The sequence below is a fragment of the Copadichromis virginalis genome, linkage group LG12 (assembly GCF_057382275.1).
Source record: "Copadichromis virginalis isolate Kocher_CV1m ecotype Utaka linkage group LG12, C_Virginalis_male_GT1.1, whole genome shotgun sequence".
Classification (NCBI taxonomy): Eukaryota; Metazoa; Chordata; class Actinopteri; order Cichliformes; family Cichlidae; genus Copadichromis; species Copadichromis virginalis.
In genome coordinates, this window is record NC_140629.1 from 25,904,101 (window position 1) to 25,928,822 (window position 24,722).

Here is a 24,722-nt window from a genome sequence, read left to right on the forward strand (position 1 = left end):
TTGAGCCGAACAATTGCACAATCAAGTCGACAGTTGACGGACATGATCTCTCATTCGAGTGACTGTCGGTGGATTTGCTGTTCAAATTAGTTTGTTGTTGTCTTATTTTCTTCCTCTCCTCTTCATTTCTCTTCCTTCCTTTTTTTTCACCCCATCAATTTCAGTCATAGCTGCCATTGCAACTGTACAGTGCCACGCATTCCCACCAGCATAGAAAACATCCCTAAATGAGAGTGGCGTTGCTATAACGCGACGTGCCGTGCATGTTTACCTGATTTACATCTAAATGATCTATGTTGTTTGGGTTTTTGTTTTTTTTTAGGTATTGTGAATGAAATTAATTATGTAAACTAACTGCGGTGCTCATTTGCATTTCTTGATTGATTTCTGTCCGTTTTGTGTGATGAAAAAAACGAAGAGGGGAGATGGGCACTGACGTTTGTGTGACCATTGAAATTGCAAGAAAGGCGTTTGCCCTCAGGAAGTTCTGCAGATAATTGCAAGCATCTGTCTTGATGTGCACATGTATGAATCCCGAATCAGTTTGAACATGCGTGGCAGTCAAATGTGCGACCTTTGTGCACGCCTGGTTGTGCATTCACAATCCTGGTGCCAGTCAGTGTGGAGGCTTAGTTTGTCTTTGATGAATCTATTTGTTTTCTGTGTTAGTGTGTATGTGTCTGTAAGGTACTGGATATGCATATTCCCAAACTCCTCTCTTTCTCTTTTTCTGTGCCCCTCTCTACTCCTCGCCAGATTACCTGTTAAATATCTATACGCTTGTGTGTCTGCAGCTCGCCTCCAAACTGAAATGAACGACCCAGTTAAATAATAAGCTGAAGGCTAACAGAGGGACCCCATCAACCTCTGAGCTGTATCCTCTCTGAAGCCATCAATCGTGAGACTAAAGCTAGGCTGCATAATGACATTGTGACAGTGTACTCTCGCTGTGCTGCAAAACATATTAATGTTAGCCATAATGAGTTTGACAGCCCAATATGGTTGTCAGGGATCAGGGCGAATTTCAATTGGCAAACACTGCCCTCAAATGGAAGAGAGGAGTTACAGCAGCTGCAGGAAACGCTGCAGTGTCGCCAGGTTGTGTGACATGCAAACATGCTGTGTGTTTGATTGCACTCTTTAATCATTAAAAAGTCGCTCAGATACCATCAGTTACTTAATTCGTCTAATTCTGTGTAGCTGCTGGCTTGCTGAACATTTCCTTTTCTTTTTTTTACATGAACTTTGTGTGTGTTGACATTTTCCATTTGCCAGAAATTTGAATATGCCTAAACAGAGATTTTGAAGTACTTATTTAAAGTATGGATGGATAATTTTATGACTAACATGCCTGCCTTCCTTGCCTATATCCTAGAATCTTGGAACTCCAGCAGAACGGTGACATGGATATACTAAAACTCAAGTGGTGGCCCAAGGACAGCCCCTGTGACCTCTACAGTTCAGTCCAGACACGACAGCGTGGCAGTGCCCTTGATATCCACAGCTTTGCTGGCGTTTTCTGCGTCCTGGCTGCTGGCGTGGTGCTTTCCTGTCTCATTGCCATGGTGGAAAGCTGGTGGTCACGAAGGAAGGGATCCAGGGTCCCCTCCAAGGAGGTAGGGTGATGGATGAGTGACTGAAAGGAGGAGCAATGATATAGCAGGAGGTACAGGACCTACAATAGATTCTACCTCTTTTCATCCCGTGAAAAGGGAAAAGCATAAATATGTAATAGGTTGAACAAAGGGAATGGATGGATCAAGACAGGGAAAAAAGTGTAAAGTGAGAGTAGAGAGACTTTGATGGAATGGGGGATGGGTTTACTTACAGGTCAAGCTAAAGAAAGGGGAGAAGGATATAACAAAAAGTTTAGACTTTAAATAATTATGTAATTAAAGTTATCAACAAATCCCTCCAGTTTGGGATGCAGGAGCACCAAACACATGAGCAGAGACTTCATAATAAGGGAGGCGTGAACTCTAACAGCCCCCAAAACTGCTGAAAATCACCCTCGTTCACAACGTTACTTCCCCTAAAGTGAATTTGCACATAAGCAGTGTCAGCAATACACTTTCTATGGCGCACATTGTAACTGCATTATTTGCTATGCTTTTGCATAATCTGTCAAAAAGAATTTTGGAAGTCCTTTATTAGCTCTCCAGTAATATAACTGGCATTGATCTTTTGCTTAGTCTTGTGAATATAAAGCTCTACAATGGTAGAAAACAAAAAAGGTAAATCACGACTTCAACGATTTCAGAAGCTCAGTGGAGGGAAAAAAACAATTCATTTTACTTTTACCCACAATCACCATCTGAACACACAGACTATTAGCTTATAAAACATGCTGTCATGTTTTAAATTCCAATTGTTTTTGTAATTAAAGTAACCATCAAATTATCGAAATGATTAACCAGAGACATTGTCTTCCAAAAGCAAATTGAATGTCAGTGTAAACTGAATTAAGCAGCAAATTAAACTTAGGTTAATTGAAGTGAGTGTTAATTTTTCGCTCATGTGTTAGTCCTACTTAATCATCATTACGGTATACTCCCAATTTATAGTGATGTCAAATAAAATCAAATATTAATAACTGACAACGATCTGGGTGACACGTCCAAGTAGATTAATATCTTGACAGTTAAATCGCAAGCCCAACACACGTGCACCAACGCCTGGTTAACTCTGTCATCACAAAAGCCTCTACAGGATTTGATACAAAACATACAACCCCAGTTTGGACTCAGGTTATTGATAAACTGTTGTCATTACTCTTTTTATACTCTTTCAGAATTAGAGAATATTTGCCCTATAATGGATTTAGTTTCCCACAGCTGCTGTCCTGTGAAATCTCACCTCATTTTTAATGCTTAATTAATGGTCTTTTGATCGCGTTAGCTAAATAAAAGTGGCACAAATGCATCAGTGTCAACAGGATGATCAACCACTTATTTTTAAGTTAATATTTTGTGAGAGAAAAAAGAGGACACTGGCACTGTTAAAAGCAGAATACAGAAACAGCCAGAGGGCCTGTTGGAAAGCTGCAGACCAAAGAGCACTGACTCACAGTATTAAACATGGATATTTATACCAGCGTACTAAACAGTGGCAACACTCCACCTTGTAAATTAGCAGCAGCACCCTGTGAAATATCCAATCAGGCTGTGTGCGGTTGATCACCTCAGCAGGAATATCATTTGAGGCAATCAAAATGACTCTGGTAACATCTTCTTCTGGTAGGAACCCTGCGGTATGTGTGACATGGTAGCTTTGTTTGCTCCCTCATTAATAAAACTGCTGATATCTTCAAAGAAAAGCCCAAATGGTAGTATTTTACTTTTGATGCCACATTTGGTGGCATCCAACAATTTGCCCTGACACAGACTCATCAGGCTCATCTGCTTTAAAGACGCGATAGCTATTGCTGCAACCACTGTGCTGATTTATCCACGAACTCAGTTTGCCAGAACAGAAGGAGAAATTGTTAATAAGTATATATGCATATGCAAAACATGCCATTGATGAACTGAGAGAAATGTAACTATGTGTGAAATAATATTTTCACTTTTGCTGAAAAGTTTATTATTTTTGCATCTGCAGCAAATTAGAGTGAGACATGAAGCAGCACAGATTAATTTTTAGCTGAAAATGTTTTTCCCATCAGGTAAATTACTTCAGCTTCAAACAGCTACTTTTTCCCCCCTTTCTCAGGAGGCTGTCTAATGAAGACAGGTTAAGGTTAACCCGTATGTAATGGTTTAAAAAAACTCATGCTAAATTGATTCTTAACCAGAACATCATAAAAACATCTTACTGGCAGTCAGATGAGAGGTGTTTTGAAATGTCTAACATAATGTGTTACTGATGTTTGGGCTGCGGAAAAAAAATGTCTTCGGCTACTGATTTGTTATCTGCGTGACTCTGAAGACGAGAAACAAGTAAAAGAAGCCTGTCCCCTCTCCTTAATCACCGGTGTCACGCTAATTTAAAATTCCGCTAAGAATAATTTGGAAAAAATGACAAATAGAGGGGGAGTGGAAACTGTGACTGTACAGTCAGGATGATTTAGAGACTGTTCAGGTTACTTTTCATGATAAAACACCAATAACACTACTCATCTGGAAAGTCAATTAGTTGAAAGTTTTAGCTTGAAAACTCTATAAATCATTAAGTGAATGTGGAGAACATTGATATGTCATCAGAAAATTACTGCATCGCTACAATATCTAAATTCTCTCTAGTTATGGTAATTTAGTAACTTAAATGGTGATGTCCTGTAACATGAAGGGCAGAATTACACTAGAGGAGAGCAGAGGGGTGTTTTGTTGTTTGAACAATGCGCCTCATCGGCTAATGTGCACGAGACTGTTTGGCACAAAACCTGAAAGTTGGACTTATAGCACCTTTGTTCACTTCACTCCAATATAGCACCTGCAACGGCTCAATGGGAACAAATGTTTAGTTGTGTTTATTACACATCCTTCAGGCTCCTCGTCCACTGATCAATGTAATTGCACAGTTACATTCGGTCTCAGTGTTGATTCTTTCCTCTTTAAAGACTTAATCAATTTAAGGCTTGATTTGCTAATGTTATGAAGGGCTTTGTGCTCTTTTCTGAATATGTAAGAGCGAGCTATAAGGTCATATGGGAAGTTTTCCATGCATCTGGTATAATGTGTCATTAAGCTGACTACAAGCTGCGGTGAAAATAGAGCAACATGTTGACTGCAGTCCTCTCTGCTTGACTGTTATTTAGTTTCTTCTATACTGAGGCTGTAATTTCATTTTCTATCATCTAATTGCTTTGGTAAATCAAGTTAAATGTATTAGATGTTTACCCAGCATGCTCGCACTCATGTAGAGATCATTCTAGATGTAAGTGAGGCAGAGATGGTATATTTCTTAGTTGAGTTCCTGCCTAAGCATTGTAGCTAATAAGAAAAAAAACAGTTATTAATTGTAAGCTCTTCTTCCACAACATGCGTCGGATGGCAACATATGCAACATTGGCAGTTAGTCAAGATGCCAATGTTTCATTGTTTATTATCAGTCAGCTTTTTTCTAGCTCTCTCTCTCTCTTTTTTTTTAAATACACACTCACACACAATGTACCCCCTACCTCTAATTCCCGGCTCAGTTAGCAGCTTTAATCTGTCATTCAGACCAGTAGTCATGTCTGCCACTGAGCAGACACAAAGACACCAAACCTTGAGTTGACCCAAAGTCATGTTAAGCCCAGTGTGGCTCAGCTGAAACACAAACAAACACACACACACACCCCCAACCCCCCTGCTATCTTCATTAACCACTAAGAGCAGCCAGTGGAATCAGCCCCAGATTGAACACGGGAGTGGAATCGCGTCAATGACGACAGGAAGGACAGCAGGCATTTGATTCTCTTTGTGGAGAATAAAGGTTTTACATATCAAGGACTCAGGTAGTCACAGAGAACTCACTATTATTATCAATTTAGTTGGATGCATGTCATGGGTGGCAGCTGGATCTGGTGATCTTATATTTAACATGTTAAGACACTTTCCCTTTAATATGGATGTTATATAACCATAATGGATATATGTCAGTGAGAACCAATAGTTGTGTAGATGAGGGAGTGAGATATTATTTGAGTGTGAATCAAAACAAAGCCCTCGTAAAGCAGTGGGAGCAAACAGATGGGATATCAAAGTTAAGACCAGACTAATAGAGCATCGTTAAAATAGTCCATTCACCGGCTCCATGTTGAAATGAAGTTGGCTCAGTCAGCCGTGATTGTTTTTGATGGCTGACCCCTGACATTCATCCTTCACCCTGTCACAGCATTGACCTATTGATTGCTGTTGTATAGCTCAAGGTTTGCCCAGAGCAACCGCTGAACATAAAGGAGTCAGTATGCTTCAAATGCAATGCCTGCCGGATCATCGAACAGCATCTGAAACCTTCGACACCTACACGTTTCCCATTCGCAGCCTCTCTGAAACCAACAATCTAACAAGCGTGGTCAGCTCACTCAATGATAGACGTGGAGGGGGAAATGTAGGCAGGATGTGAACTTGTCTTTCAAGCTCTCTATTTTCACTCTCCGCGCAGCTTCTACCATCACTTTTCACCAAACATGAAATTCATTGAGGCGTTACTGGCCCTACGTGTGAACTATGTGCATCCATATATGACTATCAGATAATTATGTTTCACCGCAGCTTTGAACATTAGAGCTTTCATAGTCAAACATGAAGAAAAATGTATATTTGTCTACAAAGGTAAGTTTAAAATAGAATTCGCCTCGTTGGACATTTTTATTTGGCCGAAATGGTATTTCGTGTCTTGCAAAAACTGTGCAAATGCCACACTCTGATCTCAAATCACCATCTGTGCAGAGTGTTTTCAAACGGGCAGCCAGCTGCAAAGACGGTTGCTGAGAACAGAACAGGAGAGTGTCAAGCTGGGACCACTGCAGCATGTCCTGACTCAGTGGAGGAAGGAAGACAAATTTAAGTCAACTTCAAAGCAGCTAATTAGATAAATTGCATATGTTGCAATTTATCGACTTGGGAAATCTCTGCATCTGCATGCAATTTGGCCTTAGTCATGGCCAGTGGAGTAAGCCTAGTGCGTTCAAAGTCAGCTTCCAAAAGTTAAATTAATAAAGTGAATCAAGCCATAAAGCTTGTAATTAACTCCATGCTTTACTTTCTAACAGTTTAAATAAAGAACTTGATGGCCTCTGTCTTACTGTCAGAGTGAATGTTGAAACCACTTGAAACCATTACAACGGGTCAAGAGCGTTTGGCTCTTTGTTCATTTTTGAAAGCTTCACATAAAGTAGGAAAAGCCTGGTGACCCACTCTTTATGCGTGGGCACAGAAAAATTGGCTTAGTAAGATGCACTGGCAGCTGAAAGATACATTGGGAGTGCAGACTTGGCACGAGGACTCTTTCCACTGCCCTACTCCAACACAGTTAGTTACTCTGTCCAGTAAGCATACAATTTATAGACTATCTTTATAGAGAATTCACTTTGATATCTGCCACCCGGTGGTTTGAATGATTTCCTCTACAAGTGAAAAAAGATAAAACACGACTGAGAAACACTCTAAGTGTAAATATGTCACTGGGGTGATCAGATAGGTCGCTCCTCCCACAGATGTTTGTCAAAGGAGACAAACATCTCCAGATTCTGTACTAAAAAGTGCACTTATACATGTAATCATGTCTGATTAAAGAACATCAAAGACAAATCCAGATTTGTCGCCCATGATACATGAACATGGCCTCCTTTACACCTAAATAGATCTTTTGAGTTCACCCTCATGCGTGCATGCATACACGTCATTGCTGCCTCGGTTTTAGCTCACCTCTTCCATCATGTCAGGCTTGCCTCAAAGTGACGAATGCTCAAACTTTGCGTAAGATATGCCATGTCATAAAAACCCATTAAAATCAAGGTATACAATTTGTATTAAACATGCTTCGTTGGCCCGGGTGTACGTCCATTCACCAGCAGCAATGAAGAATCGGGTTGTTTTGCTCTTAGCGGGCCACATGAGCATCCTATGATGAATGCAAACCACTCATAAAAAGTAATCACTTGCACAAATCATGACTACATTCATCCATCAAACGTTTGGCCAACGCAGCGCCTTCACTTGCACATACCTACAGCCATACAAGCTTTCTGCATACCTGACGATCAGCAATTCACTGTTCAAACACTAATACAACTAATTGTGTCTCTGTGTTTCTTATAAATATTAAAACATGCATAATCACATATTGTACATGTCTTTACATGCCTTCACATTCATACTATACGCTGTATCTTGTGTTGACTGTGAGCTGTCGGTGTTCATGCTGCTGTTGTGTTCTGTGTTGTGGAATGGCTGACATTGTTATCTATGAGCCTGCTTCTGTGCATAGAGTTTGCTTAAGAGGTTTTTTTTTGTTTGTTTCTTTGTTTTAAATCGGGCTTATACACTCACAAATACACAAAGACACACTTCCACAGGCCTGACTCGTGTGAGTAACCAATGATATTAATTTCATCCTGAGCACACTTAAAAAGGATATTATGTAGGGAAAATAAAGGGGAGTTTGTATGACTGTGTATTAACAGTCTCCCTGCAAGTCCTTCCTGCAGTTCTTTGGGGTTTTTTTTTACAGTCATTCACTCTTCTCAAATGAGTTATGACTGCAGTTCATGTTCATTCTTAAGGCACAGGCATGATTTCTGAATTCATTATGTGCTAATGGTCACACGGGTGGCTAAAACTGATCAACCCTTAACGTTACTTTAGAAGTTGCTCTTGATGCTTTTTTTGACAAGCTCTTTCTAGATGAGTGTCTGAAGCCCATTTCATTCATAACAGGGCGGCTGTGCTGCTTTACCCCTTTTTGCCTATACACACACATACACACACACACACACACACACACATATATATGTTCAACCAGAGGTTTGTATGAAAGAGTTCTGTCATTGGACTCAATCTTCAAAACTTCAAATCTGAGAGGAACTTCGGAAATCACATCACAATCACTGTCAGAACTCTTCCATAATGGTAACATCTGTGGTTTTGACTGTGTAGATTTAGCATGAGAGGAGCTGGCACTTCCTTGTGTATCAGGTTCTTTGATACACACAAAACAGGTGACTTCTTATCGCTCTCTCTTTTGTTTTTTCTTGGTGGTTTGGATGGGAATTGCCACTCTTCTTGTTCTACCTCTACACAATGATCTGTGTCACTGTGGCTCAAAGCTCTCATATTGCCTTTTTGCTTTGTTTTTGTAGATAAGTACTCTGTGTTGAGGGGTGTAGCGGGCGAGGGGGAGAAAGAGAGAGAGGGAGAGAGCAATACAAAATGGCATTTAAACATCTCCCCTTTCCAGGTATATAACGACTGTGTGAATGTCTCTCTGAGGACAAAACACAGAGCGACCTGCTTAACTGTGTGTGCTGACTGACTGCCATGTCTTTCTTCTCACTCACCCCCCACCCATCTGTCTTTCCAATTTCCTTCTCTCTCTCCTCCACCTTACCGTCCTCCCATCTGCCTGATCTTGTCTGTCACTCATCCCCTTCTCCGTCTCTGCCCGTCTTCCGTTCGTCTGCCTGTGCATCAATTTGGCTTCTTCCTTGGCGGGGTTCTTGTTTTAATCTTCTCACTCAACTTGCATGAACACAAACACACATACATGCGTATGATTCACTCCACCGCTCTCTTTCTGTCTCTCTTCTCTCAAACCTACACACTTACGCGCTTGCACATCACACACTCACACCAGACACAGGCAGATGGCCCATCTGCCAGGCAAGCTGCCGATCCATGTTCTCACAACCCCAGCGAGCACCCCCTTGCCCTGGGCGGTCAAACCCAGAACCAGACCCCCAACACTGCCAACACCACTGCCCCTACAGCCACCCATTACCAGCCCCCAGCATGCTGTGACATTCCCTGCGCCCTGATTGTCCAGCACTCTTTCGAACCCACAAACCCCTCCGAGCTCACCCCCAAAATGAGAATGACAACCTTCACCACCTCACCTCCAACCCCAAGGTTATATATACAATAGAAGATTTAAAAATATATATATAATTGGTTATTAATGCTTGTAGCCCGATGTGTTTTTGAAATGTCAATATGAATGATTATTTATTAAGAGATATAATGAAAATCAGGAAGAATGGTGCAAATGCCGGATGCAGAAGTACCTCATTTTAAAGAAAAAAAAAAGTTTTGTCATCTGGCATGGTGCCAGCTGAACTGTGCAATCATGCCTTTATACCACGAGAGGGTGCTGTCGCTCTATTTTGAGGCAAATTAAGCACCATCTTTCTAAGATAAATGTGTATGTCAGGTCAGCGAAGTGTTTATTTTTAGGTCACAGAGACTTTTGCTACATTTTATATCCCAAATGAAGCCACAAAATATTCTGTCTAAACCAAACATTGTTCTTCAAATATGGCCTTGACTGAAAAATTTGAGTTTTACATTAATTATTTTACTTATAGGCCATTATAGTTCTTAATAAGTGACTTAGTGTTGCTATATCTTATGTAATGTTATAATAGATCTTGTGATGCTGGGAAATGTTACACTCTTCACAGTATAACATAATCTTGTAGTCAGATCTGGCTCTGGGATCTTCTTAAAAAAGAGGAAAGAAACCTTCCATTTTTCCTTGCTTCAGTCCCTTTTGTTCACCCAGTTACCCATTAGTCTCCTTTCACAGACAGCAGGCTGACCATTTGTGATTCACTCTTCTCTTTCAACTCCCCCGCATTTCTTCCTGTACCAACACTGCCCCGTTGATGTCCCCTAACTCAAACTTTTAGTGTTTGTATGATAGTTTCACGACAGACGTTAGCGCCCCCTCGTCCTCTCCTTCCTCCCACTGTCCCTCCTTTAGATGGGGCATCACTCCTGGTCCCCTCGTCCTGTGAACTACATACAGTAGGGCCAGAGCCCCCTCCAGAATCCCCCAGACCCAAAGGACACGGTCAGTAAAACTCTCTATCCCCCCTACCTGTATTAATGTGACTCCTATCATCACAAAAACCCTGTATGACGTTACCTAAATAATACTACCCTGGAATTTAAAACACCAAAAATGAAACATCCAAGTTATGTGGTTCCTCCCACCTCACCTACCTCTGAGACAGAAAACCTTACCTCATCTCACCACCTAAAAACCTACAGAAGCACACTGGCACGTTTGTGGACAATGAACAACGTAAAAGTTGTGGAAACTTCTCCAACACTGTCTTCTGCTCACCTGAGCCCTCTCTCGTCTATGTGCTCACCTCATTCATTGCAAACTGAACTCCCCTGCACTACTATCCACCCTACCCTATGCAGTAAAAGCATGAAACACCTCTCACTGAGTGTTACCATTTTTTAGACTATGTGGATAAGTTATCATATAAGTAAATGTGAATATAGTCATATTTCTTTATAAGTTTCATTTAACTGATACTGTAAGTTAAGTTAAAGCTTAAGTTAATGTATTTGCTGTGTTTCAAGTGGAATTGTTAAGATTGTTAATTGTTAGACATTTTTTGATTTAAGTTAATGATGCAATCCTAAAAAAGAAGAACTTCAGCAATAAATTATGGCCTGGTACCAAATTTACGAGATGTTAATCTCAATGTGAATTTTCCTTATCAAAGTGGCCATAATGAACCAGGTAAAATACATAAGACAAAGTCAGGTACTGTCCAACATTTGAACTGTCTTGCATAGAATAAGTTGTATTTGAAGATTAAGTAGATAATGTATGGTAATGCTTGCTTGATAATTGACCTAACACCCTGGAATCACAGAGCACACAGCATGACTGCAGTGTGTTTCCTGCTGGTATTCCAGATTATCTGCACTCCCTTACAGACCTTGTACAAGTGTGTGTATGTTTCTCTCTTCCAATATCCTGACCACAGCTCAGAGTGTGCTTCTCTATCTTTCCCTTCCATCCTTCCCCTCCTCTCTTTTTGCTCTCCCCGCTTCCTGCCAAATCCATGTTTCCCTGTGGCCATCAAAACATTTTTGTGCTGAACTATTGCAAATACAACGACTTGAAATCGTGTGTCATGTTTGCTTGTTGTCCCGCCCTCATCGTTTCACCATCTGCTTTGTCTAACACCTTTCTCTTGCTTTCACTATTATTTTTAATAACCATTTATACTGGTTGGATGGATGACATCCCTTTTGCTGAATACAAATACACCCCATACTATGTCCTCTCTGCACATACTCTGTTTCCTTTGTTGTTCTCTTCCTCTCTTCCTTACTCCTGTATTTGCACTACCCTCACTCCTTTCCTTTACTCCCTTTACCTCCTTCTCTTCCTTTATCCAACTTTCCTCAATTTATCCCTCCCATTTGCATTCCTCTTATCTTGTCCTTCTCCATATCTCCTTATCTCCATCTCCCATTCTTAAACATTGTCCCTCGATCTTTCTTCTATCCCATCCCTACTCGCCTTTCCTTTCAAACGTCTTCTTCCATTTTCCCTCACTTCCCATTAACATTTTCCCCTCTTTCCATTTACCATCACCTCTTCTCCGTTCTACTCCTTCCCTGCCCCTCCCCACCTACAGGACGATAAGGAGATCGACCTGGAGCACCTACACCGCCGGGTTAACAGCTTGTGCACCGAGGACGAAAGCCCCCACAAGCAGTTCTCCACCTCTTCCGTCGATTTAACACCCCTTGACATGGATGCGCTACCTGCTGCCCGCCAGGCGCTTGAGCAGATCAGCGATTTCCGCAACACCCACATCACCACCACCACCTTCATCCCTGAGCAGATCCAGACCCTAAGCCGTAGCCTCTCTGCCAAAGCCGCCGCTGGATTTTCTGCTGGTTTCAGTAGCGGTGGCAGTGGCGGGGGTGTCCTCCAGGACCACCGGACTGGTGGGATGGGCCCTTTCAGGCAGAGGGCCCCCAATGGTGGCTTCTTCCGCAGCCCCATTAAAACAATGTCCTCCATTCCCTACCAGCCCACAGGTCCAGGACCCAACTTTGGCTATGGCAATGATCCAGACAGGGGCACCTCCATATGAGGAGTTGCTAAGGTTGTTTCAGGAAGAAGAGTTATATGCAGGAGGAGGCGAGGTGGTTCTAGTCAGTCATAGGTGGTAGAACAGATATGATGTGGCTAAGTTCGAAAGTCAGAAGGTGGAGATCTGTGTACATAGGAATCTTTCTGTTTTCAGTTTCAGCTGGGGTGTTTCCAGGGGTGTCTATTTTATACATGGGGAAGTCAAAGGAGGTGGAAGTCTGTTGGGGTGTTCCTCATTTGTGCAAACCACGGTGGTGAGGTGCAAGAGGGGAAAGGGTGCGGGAGGGGGCTTGACTCTTTGCTTTATTGTTGTTGTTCTTGTGATTGGGGGATTATTTTTGAGATGTGTGTGAAAGGGAATCTTGTTTTTTTTATTGTTTCAGTTTTATGACATGGGATCTGCCTCATGTTACGGAATCTGATGAAACAACCTGACTCCTATTACTATCTAAACTCCCGTCTCGGAGGGTTTAGTTTATACTAGTTCAGCTCCAGGAAATACTCTTATATTCTTGTTAGCTCCAGGGCTGTCATTTGTGGATGACTGGTGATCTCTTTAGCCATGAAACAACTTCAAGGGGGCTTCTACTACTAAGCAATTATGGGGCTGTTATTTTGTGAAGGTATATAAAACACATATACTTTTGTCAGTGGCCCTCGGAATACATACAGTACACAGCCCGTGTAGTGTTTTGAAAAGGCCCCAACTCAATGAATATTGGAAGAATCCACTTCGCCAGTTTAACTCTGCCTTTTCACGCTGTTTTCTCTTTTCTGGTGGCGTTTCACCAATACCTGGGGCTCTAAATCTGTAATCATCTCCAAGATGGTGTCCACACTGTGGCCTGACTAAAGAGAAGGCTGAACACATAGCGACACCTTCCTGGTGCATCGATCTGGAAACTGTTGAAATGCCATGACAGTGCAACAGTATGACACTGTAGAAATTGCCAGTTTGGTGCATCAATCTTAAACTACTTCTGCCATTTTTTTTTCTTTTTTTGGTGCATCAGCTTGAAACTGTTTTCACCATTCTGATGCACATTAAACTCTTTGTCAATCCCACTGCACTGTACCAGTGCCCACAGACCTGTAAGTGATTGTATGTAGATCTGACCTTTTCTTTTCTCACCTGTACTGTGCTATCTGCTTTTCAAGTCAAGGTGAGATCCTCTAATCTGACTCTAAGAGGTATAGTAAAAAGCAGCTTAAAAAAAAAACTAAAAAAACCCATAAAGGACAAGCTGAAAGACTTCAAAAAGCTTATGCTTATTATATGTCTTTTATTGAATTTTGTTTTTGGAAAAAAAAATAGATTTTAATGCGTGGAATGTGTTTTGGTCAGGAAGTACAAGAAAAAAATTAACATTGTTCTAAGCTGTCTGTTGTTTTTTTATTTTTCAGCAAATTTTGAAAAACTGCTAAATGAGTGCTGTAGTCTCTGGTTTTGCATCATTAAGTCATTCAGACGTTTGATTTTTGTTTTTTCTTTGTTTTGCTTACTTTTAGTGCTACCATGGCTCGGGTGTTTAAAAAAAGATAAAATGTCACTCTGTAATGTCATCAAGTTCATGAATCACTTCTTATCAGGTTCAAGTGGTGAAATGGAGTTTTATTTTGTGTTGAGGAGAAGCCATTGCAACAGCATCTTCAGTGCAGGCCTTACGTGACAACTAGTTCGCTGTAACCTCCCAGCTTCCAGTTAAACCCAATATATCAGTGTACTGGGACTATTTAAGAAGAACAGATCAGTGGTTGTGCTGCGGGTGATGGGAAAGTTATGAAGATCCAAAGGCCATCACAACTCAATGGCTGCCTTTTGCGAGACGAGTCCAAAATGTGGTTCTGTTTCATACTTTTCATGTTAAGGGTACTGTTTATATAACTTTTTGTTTGTGTGTCTGTTTGTTTGTTTGTTTTTTTAAGTGCCAATTAATTAAAATGAGACCATTAAGGTGCATTTTGGGGTGGGGAATGGTACACTGAGAGCATTAAAGGAATATTTTATGGGTCACGGGAGGGGGGTGGGCGGGGTTGGTAAAACGGAACCAAACCTTTTTCACTAACGCTGTATTAATAATTGATAACGATAGTTGTTTAGAACAAGTTTTCAGTTTGTTATCTTAAAGAACTAAAACTGCAAAATGTTGTGTGTAGAGAATTCAGTCACGCCACAGTGTTTTGAAGCAAGCGTTCTTAGGCATTCTTTTCTTATATTAGGCTACAGTATGGCTATCGAATGACAAATAGGACACAGACATTTAAAAAATTTTATTTAGTATAAACGAAAGAGACATTATAAAAATGTATATTTTACATGTCAATGCTATTTTTGTTTAACAAAAAGAAAAGAGTATATCACATTGGGCTTTGGTGTTGAGTTTGAGCAGTCACATTGCTGCATTTGGCTTTTCCCTTGTCTTGCCCATGGTAAACATGAACACACACGAACCGTTTGCTTTTCTCATGTCATCCTGAGTTCATTTTATTATTTGCTAGCTAAATAACGAAAAGTGGCAAGTTCACTAAAAAGAAAGCATGCACAAACTTGCTGTTTTGCTATCTGTTAACATTTTTAATTTCATACATAGAACTACAGGATTTACTTGATAATTTTCAAAACTTTATGATGTACAGTATTTAATATAGGCCTATTTTGTTGTATGTGTTGCATATTATTCAAAAACCGAACAAACTGGGGCCTCTGTTACAAGTGGCAAAGCTTTCTGTGTATAATTTGTCTAATAAACAGGTTTTCTACAGTGGGATGGTATTTGTTGTCTTTGCTAATGTAGACAACCATCAGAGGAAAGTCACACTTCAAAATTCAACATGAAAAAACACAACAGTTTGTGAATAATTAGTTAAAGAAGAGGATATTTATCGTTCCTTACATTAAACAGCTGTGCTCAAACTTATTTTGGCATGTTCCCCCTGCCCCATGACTTTCATCAATTCTTTACAATATAAAAACAACCAGATGAATTCTCTGTGATGTAAACATTAGCACAGTAACATCAGCAAACTATTGTTTATTTCTGAGGAAAAAAGTAATTCTACATAGTGTCACTTTTGCTCTTTTCTAACATGCTTGGCTGTGTCCCACCTGCAGTGGCTCTAAATCCCACCACAGACTGAGAAACACTGCACTAAACATATCACTTCCTGGTTCCCAACACAAGGGAAAACTCTTCGCATTTTTTTCTTATAAAGGAAGCATCTAAAGATTTAAATTCACAGCTTTCACCGTTTTCATGTATTTTACGGCAGCGTTGATCCAGATACTGGATATCAGAATCATGATAGAAGTGGATACAAATGTTTTGTGAGTTCATTTCATGTGTGGAATACGTGTGAAGTTCAAGCCTGAGCTAAGCTTTTGTGTCTTTCCTATATAGGCTATCACTTCAAAGGCCCATATACTGCTGTTAACAGCTGGATAGAGATCCTGCTAAGGATGACTGCTGTCAAGTTCACTGGAGCATTACATTGCAATAGCCTTTGTGAACCAGATAGTGGCACTACATAGCTCCCACAAGTGTCTCTCTGAACTTACTGTTAGCACTCAGTGATGAGTTGAATGGTTGTCAGGCATTCCCAGAGCTAATTAGAATTAATGGAAGACAGTGATGGACACAGCTGAGCCACAGCAAATTTGAACTAAAGGTCTGAGATCACTGTAAGCAACTTAATGTAGACTTAACCACTCACATTTCACCCTTTTGAAGAGGAAGCATATAGATTATAGACTCTAAAACAACTATGGATTCTTTTTATGGCATAAAATATAACTTGTAATAGATCTCTATATATTTAATGAGAAGCCTCAAGAAAATAATATAGACACGCACAAAGCTTTGTTAAATATGATTTTACTAAAGATTAAGTCTATACTGGTTTAGCTATAATGAAGGGAGTCTAGTTGAAATGCTGTTAATTTCGAGTTTTATTGACACAGCTCCTGTAGGTAAAATGGATGAGTTCCAGTGAGTTCCAATTAAAACATCAAGTATTTAAATTCCATGATCTTCATTTTTCGGGAACAGGAAGCTTCCCCTCCGTTGTTTCCTATTTTAAAGTTACACATTTAGAAGATTACTTCATCCGAAGCAATCCCTGATCTATGCGGGTTTAGTTGATTTAGTTGAAACGCAGATACGTTTTGAAATCCCTGTCCAGCTCCCCTCACCCCAGTCTCGTGCCCGTCGCGCCCCTGTCTCCAGGGAGATGGGAATGAGAAGGGGCAGCACGCAGACTCCTCTCGCGCACTGGAATGGGAGCCCGCCACTCTCCCTCGAGGAGCCCCCCAGGCGTGACCAATGGAACATAGAGTCTCCATTGTGGCTGCGACACTTTAATAATCGTCAGCTACAATATCCAACCTGTCGGTAGCTTCAGGAGCCCGGCACAGCCCGTTAGATGGGGGGGCTCGTAGGTGGGAAGAGGGGGCAAACGCTCGGCGCCAGACCTCTAGCCCGCAAGACGTCCCCATGATGAATACATGAATAAAAAATGGAAAAGACTGATGTCGGATTATCTCTGAAATTATGGGGTTCCTTCACACAATTCCTTGCCATATATTGTGTCGTGGATATCTCGCGGATTATGAATGAAAACGCAAAAAAAAGAATTCTTTATTTTTTTTTTATTATTTGATAAGTTTATTTCATTTGAATTTGGTTAGATTTTTTTTTAATATTACCAGGATACTTTGGCAGCTACATTCGGGTTTGCATCTCTTGATCTTTGTGTCCCATACACCGATCTTGTGCATATCCTTCTAATCCTTCTAATTGACTGCGCTGAGCCCATTTCCCATCAGCAATCACCCTCTTGCTATTTTGCCAGATGCCTAAAGTTTACATCTCGGTAAGCACGGCTCCTTTGATCATCAGACTGAACGTGGTTCAATTTGCTTCCCGTTGATTTTTTTTAACTGTAGCTTTAAAAGCCGTATTTCGTTTTTCTAAAGGTCGCCTATCTTATAGAAGGCATGGTGAAGTTTGGCAATAACGTCGGTGTGTGTGCGCGCGCGAGAGAACCCTTCAACTGCGCGCCACTTGTGTCAGTATGGAAACAGTGTTGAGACCCCTACTCATGTTTCCGTTCCCTGTGAAGCCCTTTTTTACCGAAAGGGCGGTTCCGAGAGCTGGATCAAAAGGTTTTAGAGCCTCTACAAAAGAAAAATGGAAACTGGAGATGATCTGAGAATGAATGAATGAGCGCGCGAGCCCCAGGAACCGCTACATTCTTTTTTTTTTTTTTTTTTTTTTTTTTTTTTTTTTGGCTTTTGGTCACGCTTCATCTACCCACGACTTTTCTTCCTCAACTTTGTTCATTTCTGCTACTGGTGAAATCCAGCAGTTTGGTTTTGGCTGAAGCGGTTTTATAGTGGAAAGCATTAAATGAACTAACCGAGTCGCCGCTTCCACAGCCGTGGGTAGCAAATTAACCACTTGAACCTTGCCATGCGCCTCTTTAACCCTCTCCCTACTCTGCGTCATTCCTGAGATGTAACACGGGCTCAGAAGCAGGTAGGTGTTCTTGTCCCGTCCACGCTCCTCACCTAAAAACCGTCATCACTTGCACGTGCGTCCTGTGGGAGGTTCCCCTTACCTCCCTTGTGTTAAACACCCCCTTAAATTGTAACGTTATCATAAACAGTCCACCGTCGGGGGGTCATAATCGCCTCTCTCGGGCTTTACCGAGACTTCTCATTGGACGTCAACACGCGACCGACGCGAGGAGGGGGGCTTCCAGGCGCGTGCCGCTTTTTAAACCGACGCCGCGCCTTGAGACACCAGAGAAGGAGTCTCGCACGCGACACTCACATTCACACGGTGAGACAACATAGCTGTGCGTGCCTCCGATAACTTTTTTTCTCCACAGTGTTTTTCTTGGGGGGAATCATGGATGTCCTAACTGTGGAGGGCTGGAGCAAATGCGCACGTGAGGCGCCGGCCACGCACTCGCGGCAGCAGAGTTGTGGGAGCCCCAGAGAGGTGGAGAGGGGAGGGAAGCAACAGTTCGAGGAGTCCCGCTACGAACCTGGGCTGACGCTCGTGGACAGCGATAGCGACCCACGCGCCTGGCTGGCTTCCGCTTCTGGCACCTGTGCGGCACACGCCACTTCACCCGACTACCTGCGGCACTCGCCATGTCCGAGTACCGGCTCCTACCACGGTGAGGAACAGCACCAGTGCGTGCAACTTTTGAGCAGCTTTTATTATCTAAAAACCGGCTCATGCAACAGGCAGCAGGGGCTATTGGTGGTAACTGATGTAATTTATCAAGCTCTGGAAGTTAAATATAAACAGAAGGAGCGCTGCCTTTATGTAAATTATAACGTTTTTTGCGCAGTTGGAAAGTTGTAACGAGTTTATTGTCTAAAATAGTACTGATACGCTTTTTTCACAACCCAGAGTGTAGCTTAATTTCTTTTCATTTTTCAGAGACTGGCTCCCCGGGTTCCTCAGGCCATCCCAGCCCACAGAGCTACAGAAAACCTGCCAAGAGCCTCACGTCTTCTTCTCTCAAAGTCAGGGAGTTGTGTCGCCTTAAAGGCACCCTCACCGGGCCCGAAGAGGAGGCCTCCGTGAGACAGAGAGCCCCCTCCCACAAGCCTGTCAATGGGATTCAAAGGCAAAGGAGAGTGGCCGCCAACGCGCGTGAGAGAAGGCGAATGCACGGGCTCAACCATGCGTTTGATGAGCTGCGCAGCGTCATCCCAGCGTTTGACAACGACAAGAAGCTCTCGAAGTATGAAACTCTGCAGATGGCGCAGATTTACATCAACGCCCTCGCCGAGCTTCTCCAAGGTCCAGTGTCCTCCTCCTCTTCCTCCTCCAGCAGCAGCAGCAGTAATAACGACATCTCCAACAACACCAGCTCGCCAAAGTGTGACATTATGCTCTCGTCCACCGCTGGTTATGACGGGATGAAGGACAGGGCCTCTCAGTCTCCCTCAACCTGCAGAGCAGCGGACCCTGCGCCCGTTTCAGGTAGCAGCTTACCTGTGCACATCAGCGGGGTGCCCTTCTGTTCCTCCTTCGACGAAAGTTCGTTTTCCACTAGAGTTGAAAAAGCGATGTGTTCCCCGTCTCCTTCGGCATCTGCTCGGGCGGGCAGTTCGCAGTTTGCAAATGGGAGGAAAGCGTCTCCCCGGAGCGACGGAGAGTTTTCCCCGCACTCCCACTTCAGTGACTCGGATGAAATAGCGATGGAGCTTCATTCGAGTGAAGAAGACGATCTTTCAGAACTGAAGCTGCCCTCACACCATCACCGCACAATTTCCTTCTAAATTCCCACATAAAGACACAGTATAGCGAAGTTTCTCTATAGCCTACAGTGAAGTAATGTCCATAAGACGTGTCAATCATAGCGATAGTCCTGCGTTGACGAAATGCGTTTGTAAGAGAAATTCTTGCTTTTTGCAAATAAAAGAAAAAGAAGTTTAATGTTTAATTTAACATGTTGCATCGTTTAAAGATCTTTTTTAAAAATGTGAGTAAGGCCTAATTCGATTCTGCCAATAAATATCTATCCTATAATTTTTCAGTCTCCATGGAGACGTGGTTGGAAGACCCCTCTGCCATGTCGCGCGCAGCACTGCCACGGGTATTTCCCACGTCCCTCCAACCAAAAAGCTGTCTTCCACAAAAAAATCACAAGTTTATGGATAATTGCTTATATTTGATAATGTAAATACGTTTTTGTAGCTATGAAATGAGTTTTGTTGTGATTTATGTTTTTTTTTTTTGTAAAAATGAATTTTGTTTTGCAACTTTAAAAGTTCACGATGTGCACTTTAAACTATAAGAGCCAGAGGCTTTGTTTGTTGTTTGTTTGTTTTCACACCATAAATATAAAAATAGAGGTTTGCTTTGTTTGTTAGTGTAGTGCTGCCAACTCCATACAAATAGCCTATTTAATGTAGCCATCATTGCTGCCGCCTTTTGTATTTTCTTTTTTTTTATCTTCACATCAGCTTGTGTGTCTTTTTTCTTTGGTTGGTAACTGTTTTTGTTCTTGTATGTAATGTATTTATTGCTCATAGCCCATGTTTCATGTGATTTGCTTTTTTAAGTTAAATTTGCCCCAGGAAAAAAGCAATCATTCGCCATTCTTAGTTATGTTAATTTGATTTTGGAATTAATAATAAAAAAAAAAAAGCAAACGAAAATGTCATGTCTCTGTTTCTGTGACCCTGTTGATGATGATAATAATAATAATAATAATTTCTTTATTTCTATGGATAAGTTCCAAGTAAAATAGCACCAAAACGTTTTATTGCCTAATTCTTGCATATAATGCATAAACCTTAACGAATTTTGAATCGATAAAATAACGTTAACGTCAGTTTTGGTTCCATAGGTTTTATGAGTTAGGCAAATACAAATAGGCCAAGAAGTTTGATTTTATCCCTAAAGCTATAGGAGGAAAAAAACAAATTTAAACACGCATTTATGTTTAATTATAGACGCTTTTAATATTTGAGCTTCTCTTATGTAATGTGATGTAAACACGCGCTCGCATATGTTGCAGGTACACGCGCCCCCCCCTGGCTTGTTGCACCTTGTGCTCCAAAGTTGCAGTGATCGACTTCTTCAACACAGAAAAGTTCGCTTTAATTAATTTCAGTCTGTTGCTTCCTTGAAACAAACTTTTTTTTTTCTTTTTCCTGAACTCTTGCCACGCTGTCCATTTGGTGAATATCGGATTTATTAATGGGGAATGTGCATTAATTTCAGGCTATTGTTGGCAGGCTCGTGGGCCGAGGTGTTGGATGGCCTCAGTGAAGCACGCTCTGTCAGCTGGTGAGCGCTCACGGGTCCCCACCGTGTCCCCGAGGACCTGACTCGAGAGGGAACACACTTTTCTCCATTAAAGAAAGGCCTGCACACACACGGGTGCGCGCACATACACGCACACACTGACACACGTGTACACCTCTTCGCCTCCGCTTCTTTCTTTCTCTTTCTTTCTTTCCGTCAACTTAGACAAACACGCACGTGGAACGCACGCACCCCGCTCGCGCGGGCTCTGGCAACCTGGGCTGCTGCGTGACTCAGGCTCAAATTAGTCGTCCCCTCCACCCCCGCCCCTCTTTCTTCAGGCTATTTACTACAATGCTTAAAAACCCTGGCGGATAAAGGTGCCTGCTACAGAGAAGAGGAGCAAAATAGGCACCTTCGAAATTATTCATGATGGTGAGCAACCTGTTTGCTACCTGTCACTGCTATGTCTCCCACCCACTGTTATGAGCCAATCGCAGTCTGCGCCCCTGCGCTCGCCCCTCGAAGGCAGGGAATAAAGGGGAATATAATAAGGAATCCGTGTTAAATTATTAAAAGAATTTATGCAGCTAGAGCTGTATCCGAGTATGATCGGACAGCAATTTGAGCCGAGTTCGTTTTGCGGTGAAGCGAGCTCAAGTTTCGTAAACATTTTTTTTTTCAAATGGATACAGAAGAGCCAGAACAGTAACACTGATCATCTGTGTAACCACCAACCCCCCGCAGAGATGTTTAAGACGTAACCGACTAGAATGAGGCCACAACAAGTATTCAAATTCTGGTCTAGGATCGGGTTCAAAGAATCACTGACACTTCTCGTTATTCAGCGCAATGTTAACAGCTGTCTGAATCAGATAAAAACAAATAAATAAGTAAACAAATGAAACGAGATTAGCTGTAAAACGACATCCACGCACAACAAAGAATGTGGCGCCCGACGCTTTATGTTTAAGCGAAGCAGTTTGTTTTTATTTCTAAAGCATTCATGCTTGATGGGCTATGCAAATACTCAGGCTTAACTGGGAAACCCACAACCGCTGAGCTTTCCGAGGAGTTTCTATAATATGACAGGCTATTTGGATTTAAATTGATGGTTTACCGCAGAAACCACAGGATTCGACTTCTAATAATGCAATACCTTTATTTTATCTTATTTTTTGCAGGGTAGAGTAATTTGCTGACTTCTTTCTTATTATAAAACGACACAATTTTTCGGCTACATTAGGGTTAAAATTTCTATAAACAAACATATACAAAGTTAAAAAAAAACATTTTAAAAAAAGCATATCTGTAACAGGTGGGATGCTGGTAGGCAGGTGGAGGTCTCGCTGTTTCAGGCACATTAATTATTAATGCATGGACGTTATGAAAGAAAAAAAAACAGAGTTCGGGAGAATGGGGCCCCTGACGCGTGTGGATACTGCTGCGAGTAAAAGGAGAAGCAAAAAGTAGAAACAGAACAACAAACGCACATAGAGCTTAATTTGCTTGTGGCTAAAGCTTAAACTCAGATGTAAGTTTTGCACATTGTCTTTACTGCTTTAACATATTTTCGACCTGTGCAGATGCCAAAAGAATAAGAAACTTAAATGCATCATGCACAGTGCATAACACTGAAAAAAAGGTGCAAGTTTTGTGCAAACTGGTTAAATCAGCAGGGATCAATGAAATAATTATTTTTTAATTCTATTTTTCCTGCATTAAGAAGTTTAAAAGTTCCAGTGAAGTCCTGGGATGATAAACAGTCAATGCATCTGAGGCTTGTGTACCTTCGTGCTCATTTCTATAAATATATTCAGAAAATGTGCATTCCCCAACTTTTTTTTAATGAAAAGAAAGGCACTTGCATTTTGTATGAGATATGGGGAGCCGAGTTGTGTGCTGTCCAAAAAGCCACTGGTCTCTCTGGGGACCCAGAACAAAAGGCAGAACTGGGCCATAGTTTCCATCTGCTGTCTCAGAGACAGAGAGAAAGAGAGGTAGAGAGAGGGCAGTGAGTGAGGACACCATGGGCAGATATAGAGACGGAACAATGAGTGAGTGTGTGTGTGTGTGTGTGTGTGTGTGTGTGTGTGTGTGTGTGTGTGTGTGTGTGTGTGTGTGTGTGTGTGTGTGTGTGTGGTGCTGGTGGGGGGGACGAAAGAGAAGAAGAGCAGCAACAGGGAACAGGATGAGAGTAAGGGCAATCAAAAGTTGGAATAACTTAATTTCTATTCAGTTTAACCAACTGTAAAGGGCTAACACACACACGCAACAATAACTAAACACCTATTTGATCTTTATTTGATCCTCATATTAGCCTAAAGAACCCACCTTTCATTAGTTGCCTATTATAACGCGTTGCAATGTAACCTATAGTGACCAGCAAACACACAATGCAGCTGTGATGCAAGGAGCACCTGTTGCATTGCATGCTCCAACTCAGTGATGCTATTAATTGTTAATGAGTTTCATTGGAAATGTTGACACTGAATAACAAAGTTATCCTTTGTGTAATTTTACAGTGAAACTACTGGTAAAAACAGAACTTGTCACATACTGTAAATAAAGCAAAGTGTACACTGGATTCAGATGAGCACAGGTCTCAGTGTTGCTGACTGAGGAACAGCCAAAGAGTGGGAGGACAGCATTTATGTAATGCTTTGGGAAATATTACTTTTTTTAATGGATTTACTTTGCATTTTCAGTGAGCTTATGATAGTCAGTCTGTGTAAAATCACCTAATTTTATATTGTAGAATAGATTTTTAAATGCAATTTAGTTAAATTAAAACTCATAGCAGGAAAGGAAAACTTGAACAATGGGCACGTAATTTAATGGCAAGTATGAATTTCCCTTTGAGATCGATAAAGTTATTTTTGAGTTATTTTTGTTCTAAGTATTGTTTGATAAGATCAGAGCTGGCACAAATGAGACATGAGTATGAACATGTGATGTGCTCACACAGGCACTGCTTCATTTTACACACATGCCTGCGCTCGTGTCTCTCTAAATTTTTGTATCCACACTCCCAGACTCGCTGACATTAAAAATGCAACAAATTTCAGAAAATTCTGCAAAATTAAAAATCTTCACAGTAGCAAAATGGCATATATGTGTAGGATATATATGGATTTCCTCCTAGAAAATAAAGCTATGAGTAAGCATAAATATATTTCTCAGTAGGGTTCAAGCAACAAAGTTGGGAGTTTGAGTTTAGTTAATGTCCTGATTCTCTAAAAAAAATAAAAATAAAAATAAAAAAAGAGCCACAAAACAGAAAATACAAAAAATGTGATTGTTACAGAAAAGAAAATACTATTAAGCACACTTCTGCTTTTATTTTGAAAGGGTCTAAGACCCCAGGGCTGTCCATCCTTGTAAAAAAAAAGG

The 24,722-nt window shown here is 41.4% G+C and overlaps 2 protein-coding genes across 4 annotated transcripts in view; both read left to right on the forward strand.

The window, feature by feature from the left end:
- The window catches only part of grid2 (glutamate receptor, ionotropic, delta 2), a 560,888-nt gene extending 545,571 nt beyond the window's left edge, over nucleotides 1-15,317 (forward strand). Inside the window, exons 15-17 of one of the 3 annotated variants that reach the window (XR_014923374.1) lie at nucleotides 1,376-1,616; nucleotides 8,786-8,883; nucleotides 12,092-12,146. Coding sequence is in view for 2 of the 3 variants with exons in the window: in XM_085475648.1 (XP_085331774.1) it covers nucleotides 1,376-1,616; nucleotides 12,092-12,556 (706 nt within the window). In the remaining variant the exon portion in view is untranslated. Of the gene's footprint in view, nucleotides 1-1,375; nucleotides 1,617-8,785; nucleotides 8,884-9,279; nucleotides 9,552-12,091 lie in introns of all 3 variants that reach the window. The other 2 variants (XM_085475651.1, XM_085475648.1) reach the window with 2 other exon arrangements.
- A 2,506-nt stretch (nucleotides 15,318-17,823) lies between these two features.
- Nucleotides 17,824-20,711, forward strand: atoh1a (atonal bHLH transcription factor 1a). The gene is made up of 2 exons (XM_085475652.1): nucleotides 17,824-18,738; nucleotides 19,008-20,711. Exons 1-2 carry the CDS (start codon nucleotides 18,465-18,467, stop codon nucleotides 19,853-19,855), a joined length of 1,122 nt encoding a protein of 373 aa, XP_085331778.1. The 5' UTR covers nucleotides 17,824-18,464; the 3' UTR covers nucleotides 19,856-20,711.
- Nucleotides 20,712-24,722: the final 4,011 nt, after the last annotated feature.